This window comes from Lipophrys pholis (genome assembly GCF_963383615.2).
Source record: "Lipophrys pholis genome assembly, chromosome: 8".
NCBI classification, from domain to species: Eukaryota; Metazoa; Chordata; class Actinopteri; order Blenniiformes; family Blenniidae; genus Lipophrys; species Lipophrys pholis.
This window is the reverse complement of record NC_137630.1, coordinates 20,755,970-20,780,127: the sequence shown is the minus strand read 5'-3', so window position 1 is coordinate 20,780,127 and position 24,158 is coordinate 20,755,970. Positions and strand designations below refer to the sequence as shown.

Here is a 24,158-nt window from a genome sequence, read left to right as displayed (position 1 = left end):
TTGTAACAGTCAAGGTCAGGAACTAGTTTCTTTGCCAGTCTAAGCGACGCGCAGCTGCTTCGGATATGAAGAAGTAGGCACTCGTGCATACAGTACATACAGAGGCACACAAATACACCCTGATGTCTGTTTTCAGGATCATGTTAATCACATGATCACATTGGATGGATAAGTGCTATTTAAAGCAAGCAACACTCAGCTCAGAAGGACTTCAGAGATTATTGCTGGAATGTCCAACCCGGTGAATACTAGACTTGTGATATTGAACTGATCCCACAGATACACACAGCAGTACAATCTAAAACTGCATCTCCAGCCTCTTTCACTGTCCTCTATCCTCTAGACCCTGAAGTCTCCAGACTGGAGAATAGCCCTTGCTCGAGTTTCTTCCAGTCAGCTGCTGTGATGCACTTTCTTTCCTGTTAAACAAGTTAGATCTCTGATGTGATGCCCTATGTTGAAAGCAGAAAATCCACTTGAAATTACTTTTTTGTTTACTTATTAAATAAAAAAATCAAGCAGTTGCACTCTGTAACTGCAGAACTGGATTGTTTGTAAGCTGTGTGTATGCTTTGTGTTGTGGGAAACCAAGTAGCGATGCTTCCAAACACATCTGATCTTTACGTAGTTCTTAAATTAGAAAAAGGCCAAACACTTATGTGATGAATGTCAAAGCCGAGGTGTCTTTATCGGCATGTGTAATCTGTTTGGTGTTTTTAAGTGTTTTATGGACAGTTGCAGTCAGGCAGATCCTGATTTCAGCTGGGATGGTAACTAGAGCAGAGGTGGCATGATAAATATAGAGAGGAAGCCCTGTAGTTCTCCCCAACAACAGCTCAGAGGCCACCATATCACCAGGAGGGGACCGATGGTGCCAAACATCACTGCATCATCAAATCACAGGATCAAAGTCCTCAAGTGTCTGCTGTGGAAAACTACTGTTACAAGTTGTATTTTAGTGTGTTTCCTTCTCAAACAAACTTGTTATCTCTTCAGATATACTTTGTATAAACCCAGATTCAGTGTAGCGGTCTGCAGCTCGGAGGTCACCTACAAGAGCCGCTCATTACGCACATGCTTAGACACATGTTACTCTTCCTCTCTTCCTGCACTCCAAGCTTGTTTTTGCTGCTTGCTTCTTGGCTCAAAGCGACAGTCTCTCCCTCTCCCTCTCCCTCTCCCTCTCCCTCTCCCTCTCCCTCCCTCTCCCTCCCTCTCCCTCTCTCTCCCTCCTCTGCATGTGCCCGGGCTTGGCTTGTTGACTTTAGCTGCTCTTGTATTAGCTGCTGCCAGAGGGGAGTGTTCTTGGCCCAGGTAAGGCCAATACAAGTTGAGGGAGGAAGGAAGGTAAGAAGGGGTGTGTGTGTGTGTGTGTGTGTGTGTGTGTGTGTGTGTGTGTGTGTGTGTGTGTGTGTGTGTGTGTGTGTGTGTGTGTGTGTGTGTGTGTGTGTGTGTGTGTGTGTGTGTGTGTGTGTGTGTGTGTGTGTGTGTGTGTGTGTGTGTGTGTGTGTGTGTGTGTGTGTGTGTGTGTGTGTGTGTGTGTGTGCGCGCGCGTGCGTGCACATATACATAAGTATGCCAGATGTTGAAACTGGTGGACCCACATACAGGTAGAGTACCTGTCTGATAAAGTGCTTGTAAATATGACAATGCCAGGCATGAATAGCATTCCTAAACTTCATAAAGTAGGATGGTTTGTCTGCATATGTGAGGCAGGGCTCCTATGTTTATCATGTCGTCATTAAATTTACTGCACCGCAGATAGACTAAACGGCTCTTGTAAACATCCCGCTTTAGGAAGTCAAAAACCAAACCTCTCCTAACATCTACCACACACAGGCTGACTTTGTTGACAGCAATCTCCTCTCTGCTTTTGCCTTTTTTTCTGCACGCTAAATAAAGACCTCCTCAGTTTAACTTTCTCTAAAATAAAGCCACCTTTAAGAAGATGTGGACAGATTTAATGTGCATCAGTGCTGTACTGTCCTCCAGTCCCAGGTTTATTGGCTCCGTAGTTATTTCTCATGCAGATGAGAAGTGAAACAGAGAATGGTGAACTGTGTCATTTTGAGTATCTGCAGGCGAAGATGTGCTCATCGCAGAAAGCGACGGACAGGAATGGCGGGCCTGTTATCTGTCCGCTGGCTTTTATAATGGCACAACGCGGCGGCCATCTGCTTCTAACTCGCTGTAAACACTGATACTAAAGTCAGCCTGATAACAGCGGTGGACGAGCTTCACTGCTGTCAGCATGAATAAAAATTAGTCAGCAACTGGCCCTTTGAGGAAATGTCCTAAAACATGCCCTCAGTGTTGTTTTTTTATTTAACACATGCACATACACACTTATGCACTCCCACAAGAACTCACAGCAGATGTAGCGAAACTGCGGTTAAGTATCATGATTGTTCTGGGAAGCAGAGGAAGGAAAATTCTCAATGTCAGGAAATCAGGCTGAGATGGAGGGGTGGGTGTTAATGGGGTCTGCTGTGTGTGCGTGTGTGTGTGCGTGTGTGTGTGCGTGTGTGTGTGCGTGCGCGTGCGACAGAGACGTCACAGACTTGTTCTACATTTTTTTTTTATATATATTTTGTCACAAAGAAAGCACAATTTCTTTAATGGCAGATTCAGACTGACAGCATGTCGTCCACGTTGGTGACAAAACAAGAAAACCCTCAGAGAAGAGTTAGTAAGGACAAGACCGAGGTCTTGTGTGTCCCCGGTTGGCCCCGTTCAGTGCTGAAAACAAGGCTAATGACTGAAACAGGACACGTCTAATCTTGTTATCTCTGTATCTGCTGCCCAGACTGTGTGCATGTGCTTGTGTGTGTGTGCGATGTATAGTATAGTAAATGTGTGTTACACCCCTTTGCTTCGGGTAGGTCTTCTATTTTAGCTGTGGCATGGATATTATTCTTTACACACTATGAACTCTCCAAGTTGGTATTGTATAATTATACACAACTGTTTTGCCAACTGCCCACATTCTCTTCACCACACACGCACGTGCACGCGTACGCGTTTAATCCTTGTTTTGAGATGCTTGACGGTAAAACTAACAGCTTCAGTGTGAACATGGCAGTCTGAGAGAGATTCCTCCATATCTGCTACATTCCTTTGTGATCTGTTTGCCCGTCATGCGCCACATTCTCGTCAGATCATCAGCGTGGGAGCTTGGCCACTTTTTGAACTTCTCTTCTTCAAGCAACATGTTCTCGAGACATGTTGTTTGTGAGTGAGTGCGTGTGTGCGTGCAGGTACACGTAGACTTGATGATTTTAAGTGTACTTCTGTGCATGTTTGGGAGTCCAGAGAAAAGTTTTCATATTGACTCTCTGTGTGTGTGTGTGTGTGTGTGTGTGTGTGTGTGTGTGTGTGTGTGTGTGTGTGTGTGTGTGTGTGTGTGTGTGTGTGTGTGTGTGTGTGTGTGTGTGTGTGTGTGTGTGTGTGTGTGTGTGTGTGTGTGTGTGTGTGTGTGTGTGTGTGTGTGTGTGTGTGTGTGTGTGTGTGTGTGTGTGAGAGCGCACGAGCACTGGGACTCAAAGTGGATCTCTGCCAGAGCTTAGGGCTTGGCTGAGAGAATGCCTCAAACCAGTTTACTCTGGTTGTGTAGTGGAGAAGTCTAGGGCGGGACGAGGACCTCTTAAAGCTGCAGACTCTCAGAATGTGTGTCTGCTTTGTGTTGGCACATTCTTTTTTGTCTGTTTGGTTATCTATAACACATACATATACTTGAAGTATGCTCTTTTCAGTGTATTGGCCTTTATCACTTTTTTTAGGGTCTTGTGTGAGTATTGAAATCCTTTGGTGCATGTGAGCGCTAATGTGTGTGGGTGAGTTTTTGGCCCAGCCTTAAATAATTTTCCCTACATTTTGTTTTCAGAAACCGCTAGAACAGGAGTGAATAGAACAGATTGAGAGAATACATGTGTGTGTAACAGATCTGAGCAAGATGACGCAAGTTACCATTCTGTCACACTTTTATTAGAGCACTCTCTGGATGTGTGCATGTTTATGAATGTGTGTTTGCTATCAACACAACTGAGCAGTATAAAGAAGATTTAAGATGAGGGTGGACTGCTCAGCATGGGGTGTACTGAGAGGAACAAGTATCTCTCTCTTATTCTCTCAGAGGTTATACAAGCTGTGCCGAAATGTGCAAATAAGTCACGAAACACTTAAACTCCAGTGGCTTCACATTACATCTCCTTTAACACAGAATCACGCAAGTTGTTCAAGATGTCCTGTACATGAACACATCTGTTATTGCTTCTGTGGAGGTTACAATACGTTTTGTTTTTTTCTTTTCCTGAGTGATCATACATGGCTTTTATTCTTACATAATTAGACCGTTATACAGTCCAAACTATACAAAGGTTTCACAGGGCATTGTTGATAATTGATTTTTTGAAGCATCCCGTTAGTTTGACTTTAAGCAAGGACAGCAGCATCTGGGAAATCTACACTTGATCATTTTGTTTATGTGGCCTGATCTATATTTATGTGTGTTTTGCAGGAAACCCTCAGGTCATGCTGATAAGGAGGTGATGGCCGCCACCGTCCTGACCTCACTGTCCACATCCCCTTTGGTGCTTTACCCTTCATCCACGCCCTCAGGTAACACTGCCGGCACCTGCTACCACCTCAGCATGAGCACTGACCAAACAAGTGAGAAATCATGCCAAACATTACTCACTCTCATGTGTGTGCAACACGACTACTCATCACAACCCACTCGAGGTTAGTTCACCCTGATGCACGCTTTGCACTGCTGAGTCGTCGGGGTGCTCACCTGTATTTATTTATTGACCAAAAGTCAGGCAGTGTTATTAGGTCTGTTTCCTATCTTTGCATGCATGTATGTTTACTCAAGCTCCACATTTCCCCGACTGTTTAGCCTTGACCCGTCACTTCAGGTCCTTCTGCAGTCTTGCTGTGGTTGCTGTTCCCATGTCGACCACGCTAGACGGTCAAAGTTTTGTTCGCCTTTCTTTTCTTTTTTTCCGCCCCTCCTTGCAGGAAGGTATCTCGTAACACTCGAGAGATAAATCCAGCTGTGTCGGCCCTTTGTAGAAACTCAGCAGTTGTTAGATCTTATCAGTGTGCTGTTGGTTTATGTGGAGCGAGGCTTGATTAAAGAAAAACGTGTTTGATGTAAAATGTTAAAGACACGATGCTAATGCCTGTGCTGTGCTGTCTGTCGTTATAATGTTTCATTCAGAGTCTAAATAATCTGTGCAGCTAGATACTGATTATTTTTCATGGCTTGTTCAAAAAGACTGACCATGCAAAAAAAAATTTTTTCTCAAATCGGAGCGATGCACAGTTCACCACAGAATCTTATTAATTCTCTGAAATATTAAATTAATCCCGTCGTCATACATAAATTGATGCATGCTACATGTTCCTATGGATTTGCCATTAAAACTCTTATACTTCCATGGGAAATTGGTTCATATAAGCTAATCCTTAACATACATGTTATAAGGCTTTGCACTATATTAGGCTTTATTTTTATCACTGCACTTTTCCACAGTGAAATTCAGATCAGGGTGATTATCTAGTCTGAGGTCAGGTTCAGGTCAGCCATTATTGGATTGGTCAAAAAGCCAAAGCGTATAGAAAGGATCTGCGATCTGAGACTTAGATAAACAGTATGTAACCTTGTCATGGGAATTGAAAATGTTTTGAATTCCTGAATTTAATATAGCTTAATAAGAGATGCTACAACATTAAAAATCACTCCTATATATGTCATGTTAGACTTTTTGCATCAAAGAGGCTGTGAGGGTTTATGGCTTTTGAGATGTTTTATGGTTTTATTTCCATTAGACAGACAGGATTAGGGTCACGATTGCTATGCATACAGTTCCAACATTATATAGCCAAAAATGACCTTTTCAAAATAACCTACTCTTAGACTTTATTTCACATTTTACTTCTAATTATGGTTCAAATTTGTACATCTTCAAATACTCAAAATTCCAAACTTTTTAAATCTTTTTACTAATCTGGAGATGTCTATTCTTCATTTCCAGTCCCGGAGCCAGCCAGCAAGACCTGGAAGGAGGTGCTGTCGGCAAGCTACAGCAGTTCAACCAGCGGCAACTGGAGCTGGGATGCCAGCGACCAATCAGTGCCCTCCACGCCGTCCCCGCCACTTTCAAACGACACCAACAAGAACTTCCTGCTCTCGTCCCAGGGTGATGACATCATCGAAGATACCGCAGAGAGCACGCACTTCATGTTTGAGGACCCTATACCTCGGAAGAGAAAGGTAAAGAGGAAGACTTGTGTGGCTCTGCATAGAGATAGTTAGAACTTGATAAATCTCCATTAGTATCCATCCATCTCCTATACCGCTTTATCCTGTTCTGCGTAGCAAGGTGCTGCAGCCAATCCTAGCTGATTATGGGCGAGCGCAGGATACACTTTGGACAGGACACCAGTCTATCACAGGACAAATAGAGAAACAGACAACTACACACTCACTTATATCCACACCGTGGAGCAATTTAGGTTCTTTGATTAACCTCAAATGCTTCTGAGGAGAACCTGCAAACTCCACACAAAAAGGCCGTGGCCAGTATTTAGACCCTTGACATTCTCGCTGTGAGGTGAGAGTGCTAACCACTGCTCCACCGTGCGGCCCTCAGTCAGTATAACTTTTGAATTTTGATCAATTTTAAAACCACATCGCTTAAAGTTACTCTACCAGAAAGAATCTTTCAAATATACAGTACTTCCCATAAAACGTATCCCTTTTGCCCAAAGAATAAGCCAATGCATGAAAACAAGACCATTACCACTCATTTTCACAAATTTCCAACCTGCAGTTTCCTTGATCAATCACACCAAAGTCAATCTGTTTACAAACAAACCGGAAGTTGTAGTCATTTAACTCTAACTGAGGTTATCTTCGAAACCTCTGTGTGGATGAGTTTCTCAGATATGAAAGATGGCGTTGTGGCAGTTCAAGCGAAAATATCAACATTTGACCAATTGAGCCCAAACAAACTTTCTCAAAGACGGCGTATTCAAGCCACAAAAAATAGTCTTGAATGTTGGGAAACTGAATGTTGGTCGTTTATCCAGTTGCAAATCGAGATCTCGCAAGATCGCATGTACAAGCGGGATCTTGTGCACACAATGTCTCATGGACATTCGGGATTTTCTGTGACCGCTATGACGTCTAGAAACCCGGGCATGTTCCGCGAAATTTAAATGCTGGAAATACGTGATTGTATGAGTATAATGAGGAATTTCTTTCAGAAAGGCATTGACAACGTATTAGAGATGAACGTCAACAACTAAACCTGGGTCCTAAATTTTTAATTTTTCCCCTGTAGATTCTGGTAGAGTAACTTTAAAGTTAGATACAAATAAATGTGCAGATTGTAACGCAAACTTTGTTTGTTGATGAAAGTCATACAGAATGCAGAGAAAAACTATTGCATTTGAATAGAATAGAATGGAATAGAATAACAACCTGTTCCCGTTTCAAAAATGAACCTGATGTTGCAAATAAATACACAATCTGTTTCATTTTCATGTATGTAGTTTTAGCTTGCATTTTATGTCCTGTGGTTAAAAAAACAAGGAAGAAACTATAGTAATATGTAGAACAGGAGTAAAAGTTATTACCAGTACCCAAAAGAAGCAAACAACACTCAAGCATGCACGTGCACACGCACGTAAAAAGATGTTGAAATCCTGTCAATAGGTTTTATCGATCATTTACGACTCTTGTTATTTTTGCCACGATGATCATAATATGAACTTGTTGTGCTGTTTCTTTTTTCCAGCCTTTTGTTGAATTCCTCATCAGATAGATTAGATTTTCATCTGTAAATAAAATGTCATTTTAGTTTATGAGTGACAGACCTGAAGAGCCGAACGAGCTTGTTTTTTTTGATTGTGTACATATTTTCATCAAAAGCCAAACAGATGCAACAAAGAAGTACAGCTGTCAGAGATTTAAAGACAATTCAAGCCTGTTGAAACGATTGTATTCAACACACACATTTATCAGGACTAATAATGCATCATGAAGAAAATACATCAAACTCAGAGTCACAGTTGTAAACAGATAAATCGACTGTGCTTTTGTGATTTCTTTTGTCAAGTGAGAATGACGGATTTCACGAGACAGACTTGAAACTTTGACAAAATATAAGCGCCGTGCGGCTTCACAGCCTCTAACATCAGACCTGTCGCGTTCTGCTTGTGTGGATGATGGATTATGTTCCCTCTTTCACTTCCTTTCCTCTCATTTTTGTGCTATAGAAAGAGTCCTGAAGGACAAAATGTTTTCACTGTCAAGAAGCTTTCCATCCCCTTTCAGTCCTTTCAGGAGAGGAGGTGGGAGGTTTCAGTCAGAATGGAGGAGAGGAGGCAGACGGGGGAGGGATGAACAGCAGGAAGTGAGGGCTCAACGGATACATGAAAATGAGAGTGAGCGGGATGGTGTGAAGAAGGGAAGAAGAACGATGCCCGGGGTAGCAGGAGGTGGAGAAATTAATCTCAGTATATCCTCTGGCCATGCAGTGACAGTGGGGAGCTCATATACTGTATATGTGGGAGTTTGCAATTCAGCCTTCTCAGAGGGAAGGTGTGGAGATCGAGCTGCTGAATATCTCAGACCATGAAGGGCTCAGAGGACAGCGCTGCCAGAAAAACCATGCTATTTTTCATACAAGCAGACAGGAAATTAAGTAAGATACTGCTGGGAGGAATCTAGAAAAAAAAAGAAGAAGAGCTGAGCTATTTCCTGGTTCGATTTTTCTTAAATTCAGCCAGCACTAACTGGAGAGGTCTGAAACCAGTATGAGCATCCGTTCCCTGGATTGTACGCTGTCTGATTCTGTACAGGCAGCGAGTTAAGAGGATTATTAAACATGGCAATCGCCAGTCTTACTGTAACTGTGCTAAGATGCAAGAAAAACGCTTAGGGAATTAAGTGATTTGTGATTGTTTGTGGGATTAAAGAGCAGCTTTGCTATGTACTTTTTTATTAGGAGCCTTATCTTAAACACTATAGTTCGGTGTGTGTGTGTTTAGACGTCTAAATGACACATTGCAATGAATGCAATTAAGAGCAAAGATAGTCCATGAGAAATTGGGCAGAAGAATTACAGTGGAGGAGAGAGTTCACTTAAGCCATTGATAAAAAAAAAACCTGTTGCACTCTCACTTCTTTGGCTCTGCCTCTTGTTTGCCTCTCCTGCCCCCCCCCCCCCCCCCCCCCCCCACCCCCACCCCCGCCGGGGCTGTTGGGAGGTAATGACACACCCTCTGTCTTTCATTCTCAGTGATGCAGGTCTCTGCCTGCTCAGGGGACAGCTGCCAGCCGGTGAAAAAAGCGCTACCTCCATCCATCTCCTCACGGCTCACTTGTGGCTTAGCTTCATGTTAAATCAGATTTCATGAGGATTGGATATTATAAGTGTTCTAAAATGCTTCTTGTGATAATCAGAGGTTAAAAAAGGGTCATGACTGTTTACGCTAGTCTGCTTGGAACACTGTTGTATTCAGTTGAATGCAGAGCTGAAAAGGACGAGACCCTATCATCCAAGTAGAAAAGAGCAGACAGCAGGGAGGAATCAAATTAGTGCATTTATCTTGTCATCAGCCTGTCACTGCCGTTTGTCCTTCTTTGTCCTCGTGTTTTTTACTCTGAATGTGTCTCACATTAGATGTGTATGTTGGTAGCTTGTCTGTTTAAATTTCCTTCTAATGTGGAATCACTGCCCTTTTGTGGAGAGCCACTTAAACTACCACAAAGGCCCTTCCATTAAGTCAATCAATGAGATCCACACAGAAAAAAAAAGACAACATAAACTATAATTTCTTGGGAAAACCCGCAAAGAAATCTTTGGATTTGTTAATAAAGCTCACAGCTGAACTATTTCTGCTGTTAAGAAAAGAATTCATGACTCAAGGGACACACTGGAGGGCACCGGAGGATCACACCAGCGTCCTTTAAGTCCTGTTATTTATTCTAGATAAATTTTCCTTTCAGAACTCCATGAAGGTGATGTTCAAGTGCTTGTGGAAGAACTGTGAAAAGGTCCTCAGCACCTCCTCAGGGATCCAGCGACACATCCGCACCGTCCACCTGGGGTGAGTCTCTAACTCCTCCAGTCATACTGAACACTATGTCCAGTTATTGTCTTCTGGGTTTTCCAGTGTGAGTAAAGACTCACATCCATGCTCAGTCAAATCCTTACAGAGACACTTTGATTTCTGAATGCCTCACATTCTGTTTGTATCATGCGCTCAGGCATCGTTAATCTTCACACGCTCGCACACACACACACACACACACACACACACACACACACACACACACACACACACACACACACACACACACACACACACACACACACACACACACACACACACACACACCATGAGGTGGTGTTATGATCTTAATGAGTCACGATGGCTTTTATTATGATGTTATCTCTCTGAAAGAAAAACAATTCAATGTTTGTTGATGTCATTTTTTATTTTTCATTTTTTCAGATTCAGTTTAGCCTCTTATCCTCTTTATTTTTGTTTAATTGAACTACAGGCTTAGTTTCTCACTTCAGTGAAGAACTTTTTTTTGTAAGTGTCCTTTTACTAATCCTTTCCCCGAAGCTTCAGGCTAGTGCTATTCCATTTTGGATTTAAAGGGAGCGGTAAGACATTCAAATTGACAGACGTTTGACTTTTTTGGATAGGGTCCAACTGTGCTCCTTCGTCTAATCTACTGTAAGTTATTAGACTGTCTGCTCAGTGATGCTTCAAGGAAGAGTTAAAACAGTCCAGTCCTGCTGAGGGTGTGTTAGTCTTTAGATAAATAACCACAATGTTAATGATTATGTCATTTCATGTGTAGATTGTGAGTTTTGTTGACACAAAAATGAATGAAACTACAACATGGTTACTTTAAGTCATAGTTGTTGCTTTGTTGGAGTCTCATCGTCGAGTTATTGAGTAAAGCAGCTAAACTGAATCTATTTTTTCCCTCAGAACACGGCTGAGATTGCGATCTGAGATTCAATGAAATTCCTGGTCATTTTGAGGGAGGTGATGCTGTGTGGATAGCCGTGTTCATTCTTTCATACAGAGAGGAGGAGGCTTCAGAAGTGATCCTTGCCCATGGATCTGAATCCTGCAGAAATTGTTTGATGGAATTTGGGTGAAACCGTGGCAGAGCAAGAATAAACCAATCTGAACAGGAAGAATCCATTTTAAAAGCCACAAAAACAATCCTAGAGGCATTTAATAAAGGTCACAAAGGTCAAAAGATATTATAATTCAATATTGCATTTGGTGGAAGCATTAAAACTTTATTTTTAGTGCAGTCAGTAAACAACTCTACATGATAGTCTCACAAATCAATGAAAAGCACACAGATTATTCTCATTAGTCGAAAGTTCAGTAGGTCAGAGGTGACAAGCTTTCTTTTCCTTTTTCAACACACAAACACAAAATTCAGAGTGACCGGTTAAGCATTTTTGGACTACAGGAGTAAATCAGAGTACCCAAAGAAAACAGATGCACAGGGAGAAGATGCAAACTCCACATAGAAAAAAATAAAATGAGCCGAAGCAATCGACTCACAGATGAGAGGTCAAAGTCATAAAACTGACATTTACAGCTGCCTTCCATATAAATAGATATCATATCTGAAGCTACAGTAGTTGGTTTTAGACAGTAAATAATATGACAGTAGGTCAGAAATGTACTCTTCTGAAAACAGCAGGAGCACTTGAGTTAATAGCAAATGACACAAATAAAAATGGAAATACTTTTCGGAAAAGATTTCCTTTTCTCATCATTAGTACTGTGATTTTATTAAAATTATAAAAAGTGAAACTGTTCAAAGGTTAGTTTGATGCACTACTCAGACTTCATTTCATTTGGTCTCTGTAGCACACTGTCTGTTACTGCCCCCTGCTGTTTGAGACATGAAACTGTATTAATGGTGTCTGACATACATCAGGGATGGGCACTGGTCAGTTTGAGGGTCACAGCAGGTCATCCTCCCTCTCAGAGTGTCTTAAGTCATGAAAGTGAGTTGGGAATATCTCACCCGCAGGCGAAACAGTGACTCGGACTACAGCGACGGCGAGGAAGACTTCTACTACTCAGAGATTGAGGTCAACATGGACAGCCTCACGGAGGGCCTGTCCAGCCTCACCCCCACCTCCCCCACCACCGTTGGTCCTCCGCCCATCTTCCCCCCGCCGCTCACTGACGTCCCTCGCTCCGAGCACATCAGCGTGGATGGGCCGCAGAGCCACGCCCCCTCGCTGCTCAGCCAATCAGCTCCCTCCACACTCTGCCACATCCGAACTGACCACGCCTACCAGGTAATTCACTCAAGGCCCGGAGAGAAGCCTCTGCAGACATGAAGCAGTCTGCATGTTATCGAGATAAAAACTATTTGTTTTTTATAAGGAATCTGTAAATGAATCTAAAAAATAGAGAAAAGAAGAGGTCAGGGCGAGTTTCTTTTCTCCTACGCCCGTGTGGGAGTGCACAGCAGGAAAACAAAGTATCAATCTAACTCATCATGAAAACTAAAGTCGAAACATATTTTCATTTAAAAAAAAAATTTTAAGTTATAAAAGTTTCACTCATGAGATTCAAGTATGCTTCATTGGGTGTCAGTACCTCCTCCCTTTTTTCCTCCTCCTTTTTTTTCTTTTGTAACCATTCATGTACTCCTCATTTTCATGCCCTTGAAGGTAAATTGAAGTGGTTCGAGCTGAAATGACTATGTTTGGTGAAAGTATTAAAATTTGAATATTGAACACTGAATTCAGTCCTATGCAGTGGTTTTGAAGTAGTGACGAACTTTCAGTTGCCATGACAACACAATGCACAAAAAGGTGGATGTAGAAATGTGCGAATGCAAAGAAACTGCATTGATTTCTTCTCATATGTAAGCACACTCAGAATGCTGCTTATTCATCTCCCGTAAGTCATAAAAAAACTCACAATAATGGTAAAACCTTACATTTATTAAAAACGTAAACGTTATTTTGTTAAACTCATGCTCAGGGTGGATTTGAAAACACAATTAAGAGAAAAGAGAAAAGGCTTCGATACTAATTATATGTCTTTTTTTTCCTGTAATCTCCTCTTGTCTGTCTCTGTCGGCACATTTCCTATCCGTCTTGTTTCCTGTCGTCTCCTTTCCTGGCTGTGTGGGTTGGTGGTCCGTGTTCCAGGCCACGGCTCCAGTGAGCATCCCAGTGGGTCCTGAGCTGGCTGGGATGTGCAGTGGTAATGGGATTGGGCCTGGAACTGGGGCTGCGAATGGCATCAGTGTGTCGTGGCAGTCCCCTCCTGTCATTTTCAAAGGCATCCCGGTGAGTGAGGCTTTGTCTCCCACCTTTTTATCTTCATCTTAACTGCTTCTTCCCGATGCTTCCACTTGAAGCCATTTGAGCTTTGCATCACAGTTTTTTTTTCTTCTTCTTCTTCTTCTTCTTCTCTTTACTCGCCTCTTTATGCTCTTTTCCTGCTCTCATCCTGTTTCTTAAGTGGACCTCCGTGGAGTCTGAATCTGGTCCTGGAGGGCCAAAGTCCTGCGTGTTATTAATGAGTTCCTGCTACAACACACCTGAATCTAATGAGCGTGCGATCATCAAACTCTGCAGAACGCCTGTTAATGAGCCGCTCATTCCAATCATCTGTGATGGAGCAGAGAAACGATGAAAACATGCAGGACTGTGTCCCTCCAGCAACTGTAGTAATCACGGATATAACTCACCCAAAGATGGTTTTAAAAAGGGATAACAAACACGGAAATCAATCCCAGTACAGAGCTACAAAAGCATGCATGTCTATTAATCAGTTGTCCCTGTTACACTCCGCTCGCTGCCTTTACTCTCGGCACCATAAAGTCAAAAATATTCTGGGACAATCTGTGAGAGATTCGATATCTACCAAATGCTTGTTCTCTTTATCCCACACGACAAACTGGAGAGACGACAGGCAAAGGTTAAATGAGAACCGTAACCTGCAACATGTTGTTTTTGTTGAGCCTGTGTGAATTTGAGTGTCCTGTTCTTTCACGAATGTTGCACCTTAATATTTTCGCCACAGAACAGCTTGTACTTTAGTAGCAGCAGCCAAAAACGGAGTTCTGAACCACAGATTTTGGGAGAGTTAGTCCTTCTACCTTTTGTGAGCGGGAGTTGTGATGGTGAAAATATTGTGACTCTTGGACTTACAGTTTAGAGACGGAGGATGAAAATTTCCAAAGCAACTCATAAAGGTGTAACAACTAACATCCAGTAAGAGCAGATAACATGCCACCTGATCAGAGACGGATACTCTGAATGGGTATTACAAGTGGGTATTTAGGTTAGTGTTGCCTCACTCCGTTTTATAGTGTGACTGGTGTCTGACAAGAACAACAAGGTATCTCAAGACAAAGAACTGCCGCTTTTATTTCTTATCTAGAAGAAATTGTTGTGCGAGAAAAACCCCAGGAGATGAAGAGACTCACAAATGCTTAAGCAAGTCTGTCTGGCACCAACAGCAACTTTCACAGTCATTTAAATGAAATGTGCAGGTGAACAGTTGTACCTAATGTTGTGGCTGGTGAGTATAAAAATATCTGACTTGAGTAACCTGATATAGCAAAATGGATTTTAAACTGCCACTGCGAGTTTGATGTGATTTTATACAGCTACATCATATTATATACAAGATATATATATATATATATATATATATATATATATATATATATATCCCTGTAGTCTGCACAAATAACTTTCTCGTCATGATTCACCAGGCGGAACATTTAATCTGTAGACATGTATAACTTTGTCTGGTGGCACAGGAAGCTTTCAGAGCTCCACACACTTCCCCAAGATAATCCAGTGGACACAAGTTAACAGTTTTCCAAACAATTTGAAAGTAACAAGAGATTTGTATTTGAAGAAAAATCTATTTTTCCTCTACTGGTATCTTGTTGTTTTGGCTTCATGCAGCATCGCCTGTAAAATCCGTGTAAAATAAGTGATCATACATCTGTATTCACACCGTGTGAAGCCCCACTGTGTCAATACGGTGTGACACAACAAACTCACGGTACGTTTCTGTCTTTCCAGGGTCCAGTGACTCACATCCGAACAGTTAGCATCGGAGAGAAGAGGCAGCCGGCGGCCGGCACACACACCACTGTTACCAAGAATCACGCTTTAATAACAGCAGTGCCGAAATCCACAACAGGAACCAGGTGCGTGGGTGCGTGCGTGCGTGTGCGTGTGCGTGTGTGTGTGTGTGGGTGTGGGTGTGGGTGTGTGTTACTGTTTAATAGTCATGCAGTTATATCTGATACACATTAACAGGCATAAATGGCTTAAAAACAATTGTACATGAAATTTAAAATAAAAAAAACCCACATGTTTTCTTCAAAAACTCACATTTGGTACAAATTCCTGCAACATAATATGTTATCTGATGTTACCAATAAGTTTCAAAGAAACCAAAAGAAATCTAAGAGTTAAGTGGTCATTCCCAGATAAGAGGTTTATTCTCGTAATTGCATTTCTAAATCCTGAATTTATTGAACAGAATTACATTCTAAGCAGTGTATTGTGTTCATAGTACAACACTGTGTGTTTGCATTGTTATCGGTGCATCATTAATTTGTTGCTTCGCCTCTTGGCTGAATTTGTGTCATTATGTCTCTGTGTAATTAAGATTGTGCACTGTACTCCATTTGTGCCCAATCATATCTGATACTATTTAAAGGTTGGTTTTCAGTTGCGTCATCAGCCTCTTCACAACATGGTGTTCCTGCTCTCACCAGATGAGTTGGAATTGATAAAAATGCATAAAATAGCCAAAACTACTCAAATTTCAAAAAATGTAAATAAATAAGCAGGAAAAATTATTAAACTAAAATGATTAGAATTGCTGGTATGGGTTTTTGTTTTTCAAGAAACAAAGGGAAGGAATGGAACAAAAAGGGGGTGAATTACAATAACTTCTCTAGCCATTAGAAAAGCCTCTGATTAGCTAAAGTGAATAAAATAACAAATATGCATAAAATTGCTCAAGCAGGAAAATGCATTGAAAAAAATAGGATTATTTTCTTTAATCAGCAAAACAAGAAGCTAAAAACAATGAAATATATGTGAGTTATAGCTATGATTCTAATATTTTCTATTTTATTTGTATAGCCTTTTTTAACATCTTTTTTTTCTTCATTTCACGTGATTAACTTTTGCGGCTCCAGACACATTTCATTTGGTGAAAAGTCATGAAAATGTCTCTTTTGGTCATAAAGGTTGCAGACTTCTGGCCTGGCAGGTCGATTCAGGCCACATGTTTGTCAACCTTCTTCCAATGAGACGCAGTATACAGGAGCTTTGCTGCTCCTTAAGATCGTCAAAGGTTTTAATTTCATCATTCGAGGCAATAGTTTGAAGACGCTTTTAGCCTTCATGAAGAAATATCAAGGAAGAGCAGTTCTTCACCTCAGATTTTTAATGAAGTGGAAAATGAGTTTATAAACTTGTTTACAGGCTCAGATTGTGTTTGACGCTGCAGATGCATGCATACACACACTCTGACGAGTCTTTGAGCATATTGTGTGTGTGTGTGTGTGTGTGTGTGTGTGTGTGTGTGTGTGTGTGTGTGTGTGTGTGTGTGTGTGTGTGTGTGTGTGTGTGTGTGTGTGTGTGTGTGTGTGTGTGTGTGTGTGTGTGTGTGTGTGTGTGTGTGTTTTTGGTTTTCTCTATCTTTTTGCTCTTGTGGGCGTACGGATGTCTGTGTGCGTGTCCTTATGCTGTCACATCTGCTGTTACCAAGGAAACCCCGTGGGGAGGCCAAGAAGTGCCGAAAGGTGTACGGCATGGAGAAGAGAGACATGTGGTGCACAGCCTGTCGCTGGAAAAAAGCCTGTCAAAGATTTACCGACTAATCCCGTCCCCCTTCCCCCGGCCTGTGCCATGAGCTCGTCCCGACTCGGGAGAGGCAGCGAGGCGGACCCTTCCACTGAGGACACGGGAGGGGGGTGTCTCATCGTGACGGAGCTCGCAGTGCTGCCTCCTCCAACCCAGCAGGGGGCGGTCTCCAAACACAAAGAGAAACAAACAAAGAAAAAAAGAAAAAATAATATTAACCCTTCAAGACAAACAGAACTTTTGCAGGTTTGGAGACTTTTATAAGACTGAGTCAGGAAACAGAAACAACGCATTCAAATTAAAGCATCTGATTTAATTTTTCACTTCTGCAGATAAGCTTTTTGGTATACTCTGTTGTTCTTATAGAAGCATCATGTAAGCTACTGTTTATGAGATGGATCATGGCTTTTTTTTTTTCTTTCTTTCTTTTTTTTTTTTTTAAAGATTTAAGGGTTTAATATCAGATGTGCTCTCTAAGACCTTTGTAGCATATCCTTTTTCTCATTGTCACGGCTTCAAAGACTTTAGAGCTACCAAAGGCAGGACAAGCAGCGTTTTTGTCTCCTGCAGTCTTTGCGGACGTCGGCCGCTCATCTCAACACATTCTGGTTGAAAACAGCTCACTCTCCACCTTCGCTTCTTGTAGCTTCTCCAGGCTGCACCCGTCTCGTGACACCAAGTGGTACAAAAAAAAAAACAAAAAAAAAAAAGATGTTCCAAAAGAGAAAAAAAGAAAAAAAAAAAATAATCCCGAAAAAACATGCACAACAAATACATGAAATATATTTCTCTCTCTTCTTCTTTATACTTCTACCCGAGTAATATGCACCTTAAAGAAATAAGTCATCTTTTGGAGTGTCACTGTCATGCCAGTGTATGCCTGAGAGCTTGGATATCTATTTCTTTTAAAGTTTATTTTCAGCAAAGAGTTGCTGAAGCAACTAGCAGTTGCACTGTGCAATCAGTAAGAGTACAGCACGTAATCTAGTCTTCTTCTTTTTTTTTTTTTTTTTGCTTTGTTTCTCTTGAGTCGTGAGTTTGAAGCAGAAAGACTCACTTTGTTCCTTTGACAGCTGATGTTCTTAAAGAGATTGTTTACCACAGCGATACATGAATGATATCAGCCCTTTGAAACTACGAACTCGCAGTCTGACTGATGTAAATTGTGTTTATGTCGGTAAATAACCGAAAGATATTCGCCCAACAATCACTGCCTGGCCAGACGTCAGGCGCTCCAACTCATTTCTTACACTTTTAAAATGGCGTCAGTAAGTTTTTTTTTTGTTTGTTTGTTTGTTTTTTCGGAGTAATTCCCTCGAACCAGCATGACATGTAGGAACCTGATGTGACTTCACGGGACCTGACACTTATTTTAATGTTTGTTTTGTTTTAGTCCAGCTCGTCTTTAACCCTTGGAAGAAAAAAAACAAACAAAACAAACAAAAAAAAATAAAGACTCTGATGTAACATTTTAAATTTAATATCGAATCAAAATCAGAGCAGGAGTGAGTGATTTCTACAGAAGTAAGTGTAGCAGCTTTTTAACATGTCCTTTCAAAATAGAGTCTTACTTCTTAGTTTAGATTTGTAATAGTAAAGAAACAAATAGCCGAACTTTCCAAAACTTTAGATACAACGTAGGCTGGTTTTTTTAGACAGTTAGATACTTTTGATATTCTCGCCCTTTTTTTCAACCTTTGTCCATCTGAAGAGAACTTTGTTACCTGTTTTCTACATCTTTTTTATTAATAGAGGTATGAAACAGGAAGGACAAAACAAATATTTTATAGTATTTTTTTAATATATGCTGTCACTTCTTTAAAAGTTAACCGCCTCAAATTGGAGAAGTTGAGGTCAAAGCACTTCGGGACATCGATGGACAACGTAGTGATGATTTCTCTGTGTTGGAAGTAGAACGTAGAAACCGTTTAAATCGGCTTCGCTCGTTCAGAAATCCTCCGATCAGACTTAGAATTTGATGTTCTTATTTACCCCCCCCCCCGTTAGTGATGTACGCTTGTAGTAACTTAATTAATGATATAATCCATGTAAGATTTAAAAGTTGATTTTCCACACAAACCATAGAGTCAAAATGAAGTTAATATTATCTTGTAGCTCCAAAATCATAAATTTAGCCTAAAAGGATTTCCCCCCCATTCTGTATAGAATTATAACGCCCTGGATTCTGGGGGGGGGGGGGGGGGGGTGGATGAGGAAAAGCCCCTTCTACAAATATTCCCCCCTGAGCAGAATAACTTTGCTGTCTCTTGGCAGCTTTTTACACAAGTGTCCAGCTGGTGGCGCTCCTCCTCACCCCCCCCCCCCCCCCCCCCCCCCCCCGACCCGCCTCCCGTCGCAGCGAAAGGTCCAACACCGACGTGCGCTCCTCTCAGTGAGCGGCTCCTTCCACCGAGGTACACTAAAGACGTAGGAAAAGGATCGGCTCACGCCACGTTGCAGACCGCCCCCGGGTTCTCCCGGGTCTGTGGTTCCCCACAACTCCTCACGACTGCAGAGGAAACCTTCTTTACCCCATTTGGCCCTCTGACCCCCCCCCCCCCCCGTCCAGACTTTACGAGAACCGCTGCGCGAACGGACGTGAGTAAACGTCTGAATCTCTTGTTTGAAGCGGACGTCTGCGACGGTCCGTCCCTCTTAAGCTCGCCCAGCAGAACTCTTCCAGTCACAAACTTCACCAAGTGCCAATGAAACGACGAGAGAAAGGAAAGGAAAACAAACGCATACTGACCGAATGAAATTGCACTATGCTGCACTGCGCAAAGACATGTTTTTATACCAGGATGTTTTGTACACACGTTTTTAAGTGAAAGGATATTTAGTTTGGTTTGGGGCGGGAGGGGGTATCGTCACTGCCCGGAGGAGGAGTAAATGGGGTGTCAGGGATGGAGGTCGCGGACCTCCGGGGGTTTCCCATTGTGTCGGTAAGACGGCGTGGACGGCGGCTGTCCCGCCGTCTCTGTCGGGCCTCTCGTACTGCTGGCAGGTGTTAGGAGCGTGGTACTCGGCAGTAGTCCCGTTTCATTAGGACCCTGATTGAAATCATCCAGCTCAGCTTCGTGCTTCCTTCACATAGTTCTGCTTCTTTATACTTCACTGAGCTTGAGAGAGCAACTTGTACATACTGTTGTGAGTGCTGGATCCCACTTAGGACTTTGTTTGTCTTTAGCTCGGTGGTCATCGGACGCATCCCGGTCAGAGTCGGGAGTTCTTGTGTACGTTCTGTCAGCGTCTCCAGACTGAGGGACGCAGGTGAACCCGTCGGTGTGGAAACTGGAGGTTGACAGTAGAGGGAAGCAGACACGAGGCACGCAGTGACGATACAGATGGATTTTCAGTTTCAGGGCTTACTTGTACATATGCAACATAAAGAGATCCGCAAGGCTTTTTCTTTTCTTTTTTTTTTTTTTCATATATTGTTGTTATGTTTGTTATTGTATCTCTGTTATATGAAAAGGAAACTTTTTTCTTGTTGTTTTTTTTTTTTTTTTACAGTACCGTTGCTCAGAATTTGTTTCTTTCATTTTTAAGTGGATTGAGAAGCTCTAGTGAACAGATTCAATGTGTATTGTAGCTTAACAGCAAAGGGGAGAAAAACAAAACCTGTTGAATGTAAAACCTATAAAAAGTAAAAGTTTTTTTTTGTTGTTGTTGTACTTGCTGGTTAGTTTGTACTGCCTGTAGTGATTCTGTAGTTCATGCTCATTTTGGTATCCAAGTTTTAACACCCACAGACAGCTGTCGCCACTCTTGCTTCTCCGTAGAAAAATAACCCAACCATGCAGTATTGCTTTACTCTCCTACTTTGTGCAATGAGATGCTTTATGATGGAACAAGGACGAACTTCTGGGCTCCTCTCAGCCGCCAAACTGCCCCCTCCTCCCGTGATTCTGTGCGCTTGTTGTGGATGTCGTTTGTGGCCGTGACGTCACGTTGATGTTCGGCAGGACGACCTTCGACCCCCCGACGGTCTCCATCCTGACCCGCACATTCCGACAGACGGCACGCTCTCCGCGTCTTCCACCCGCTTCCTTCCCTTCTCACTACGGCCTCCGTCGCCTCGTCCTTTTCCATTTCCTCTTTTCGCTCTCGCCAGCTTTACCGTGGTCCCACCCAAGCCTTTACCCAGTATATTAAGCTAAAAGAATAACCCTTGAAATGTGCATCAGAAACGAAAGCCTTTGTTTTTATTTCCAAATATGTCAAATTTGGTGTGCTGCTTTATATTGAATGTCAGTTTTCAGTTTTGTGTGTAAAAATCGGCAGCAGCAAAGCCAACAGATCTCCTTCCAAATCAAATGTAATGCATTGCAATGGCAGCTCCACTCAGTTTTCTGCTTCTTCTTCTTCTCCTGTGCTATTATTGTCTGTCACGTCTCACATTTGATGACCATTTCTTCTTCCTCTTGTGTTTTTAATGAGCCTTACACTCGGCTGGTGTAAAAATAAGACCCTTTGCATTTTTTCTCCCCCTCATTGATTGATTGTCTGGTTGAATTTGAGGTTGGTTTGCATGTCTAGCATCGCTCTTTTTTTTTTCTTACTGTTTTTTTGTTGTTGTTTGTTTGTTTGTTTGTTTGGAGATACAACACTGAAGGGTTTTATGTGTTCGATGTCCCCTCGCAGTATCCATTAACCCAAAGCTGATGTGGTGTGTTCTCCTCGACATGGAAAGAGGCTCATCTGACATACACACACACACACACACACACACACACACACCCACACACACACACACACACACACACACTGCTCATGGCGTTTTGTGAGAAATATCACGTCAGCTTTGGACTTCGCTGGAGGGTAAGATTTCTCCTCTGTGTGTGTGGGTTCGGCCTCTGGTCTTCTTCAGCAGGCCCACGCACACGGAGGACGCACTTTCTGAGGAGTGGTGCACTCAAGGAGTATTTGTGTGAATGTCAGGCCTACGACTAGTGCTTGGAAAGATGGATGACCATGTATGATGCTGATAATGTGATCTATGTGATGTAATGTGACAGAAAGAAAATAAACCTGAATGGAAGAAGTGTGCCACAAGTGTTTTTGTTTTTTGTTTTTGAATAGAAGATGAGTAAGAACCAACTGAGTGAATTAATTACTATGTGCCTGCTCTCTGGCTCCCCCATGTGGCCAAAAGGAGGCACGACGACACCACCGCTCCAACAAAACGCACAGCACACGTTGGTCACTTCTTTACAGCAGCAATTTCAAAATTTATTGAGACTGATTGGTTTTTGCAAATAATAGTCAAGCTAATTCTTCCACTAAACATGAAGTTAGAAAGAGGCTCGGACGGCCAGCGAGGCTTAATCCCAACATCAAAAACAGGAGGCTCATGGTTGACTGTAAAAACGTCTTGTGATCAGTACTATCAACCCAAGAAATATCCGCACAAGAGCACTTAAATCTGCCCAAAAACAAAACAGGTGTAAAAACAGGACAGTTTTTTTTGATTATTTAGCACATTTTGTTACAAACACAGGATTATGATAATAATCAATATAAAGTCGGTATCATATTGAACAATATTCCCAATGAAAATAAACAAACCTCAAGCTTCAAGTGCGACCTTTTACAAATCAAAGACCCTCTGAAACTTGAGAGAAAATAAATAATATATAATAGTAATATAAATTCATATATATGAAGGTATACACACATCACTCTTAGTAGAAGAACAAAATCTAAAGTAAAAAGCGCCAATTTTGAAATATAGTATAATATAGATATACCCATATCTATGGCTTCATGATTTGCACGTGTGAATCAAGCTATACAGGCTAAATGAGGATTGCAATTTGTACACGTCTAAGAATACCCATATTCATCTGCAATAGAGCAAACAGTTCCAGTTTTGCATCGTGTGGAATGAGACAGTTGTGTGCAGATGCCGAAGATGTCGCTTTGGTATGACAAAATGAACACAGGCATGCAGTTAAGACCACAGAATCAGGGCACAAAAGGTCATCAACACACGGCGGGAAGGAGAATCTTCAGTGGCCCATCATGATTTGTCTCTTTGAAGGTTAATTCCTCCAAAAAACAACGGAAAGGAAAGAAAAAGTTAAGAAACCCCCCAAAAAAAAGCATTTTGCACCTCTAATCTGATCAGTCGCATCTCGGTAATCTCTACCCACTGACACAAACAGTCATTCATCTCTTGGAAACACGCACTCTCGCATGCACACGGGTGAAATGTCATTGAGGCACATATTGAGGGGTTGATGGCGGACGTTTTCCTGAAGCACAACCCAGAATGAGGAAGAAGACGTACAGTACAGGTTGTGAGAAGAGCGCGGGGGCCGGGGAGTCATGCATACATCCAGATGTCTCTCAGTGGCTGCAAAAGCACCACAGGACAGAGATTTGTCACTGATCATTGGCTCCTTCCACACCCACCTTTGACATTCATAATAATTTATACCCCATTGTCTTTCAGCTTCTTTTTTTCTTTTTCTTTTTCTTTTTTTTTTTAAACGCCAGAAAAAGTACAACTATTTGATAAGTGGGTCAAACAGAACAAAAAAAAACAACAAAAAAACCCAACAACAACGCAATAAATAGTACAAATAAAATCAAGACGAACACATAGAAAGCATCACAAATCACACTTGTGTGTGAAGTTTCTCAGCAGGGGCTGATGGGAAGTGCAGTCCATGGCGCGGACAGCCGAGGCCTGATGTGTGACCAGCAAATGTTTCCCAGAGTTACTACTGCAGCGCTCACTTTCCCTTCATGTAAAAGAAGAAATATAGAGGAATACAGCACTCAGACAACAACACTCCACCATGCGAGAGGAACGTTTTGCCTGCAGGCTGCATTTCCTCGTGATTGTGTATTGTTGGGGGCGCGAGGCAGTAGAAACCAGACCAAAAACAACAACAACAACAACAACAACAAAAAACAACCTCAGCTTGGTTTTGAGATGCAGTCTTTAAAAGCTAGCTGGTCCTTTCACACAGCCCTTCATATTCACAATAATACCATAACATGTGCACTTTCCTTTTTTTGTTTGTTTGTTTGTTTGTTTGTTTGTTTGTTTCCCAAAAAACGGTGTGACAAATAGTGACGAAAAATAAAAACAACCCAACAACAAAACTGTTTTACCACAACAATAAAATCCAAAAGCACCTGCACACACAGACTGTGAAACGAAAGCACTTCATGTATACAAAGTACAAGATTGTTTTTGGTTTTGATAATTATCAA

The 24,158-nt window shown here is 41.9% G+C and overlaps 1 protein-coding gene across 6 annotated transcripts in view; it reads left to right on the top strand.

Annotated features, from left to right (window-relative positions):
• Positions 1-17,617, top strand: part of slc2a4rg (SLC2A4 regulator) — a 31,744-nt gene extending 14,127 nt beyond the window's left edge. The window contains exons 3-9 of one of the 6 annotated variants that reach the window (XM_080468872.1): positions 4,517-4,668; positions 6,039-6,277; positions 10,022-10,122; positions 12,095-12,368; positions 13,233-13,373; positions 15,129-15,256; positions 16,837-17,617. In XM_080468872.1, the coding sequence (XP_080324998.1) occupies positions 4,517-4,668; positions 6,039-6,277; positions 10,022-10,122; positions 12,095-12,368; positions 13,233-13,373; positions 15,129-15,256; positions 16,837-16,948 (1,147 nt within the window). In that variant the 3' untranslated portion in view covers positions 16,949-17,617. Of the gene's footprint in view, positions 1-4,516; positions 4,741-6,038; positions 6,278-10,021; positions 10,123-12,094; positions 12,369-13,232; positions 13,374-15,128; positions 15,257-16,836 lie in introns of all 6 variants that reach the window. The other 5 variants (XM_080468871.1, XM_080468873.1, XM_080468875.1 and 2 more) reach the window with 5 other exon arrangements.
• The last annotated feature ends 6,541 nt before the right edge of the window (positions 17,618-24,158 follow it).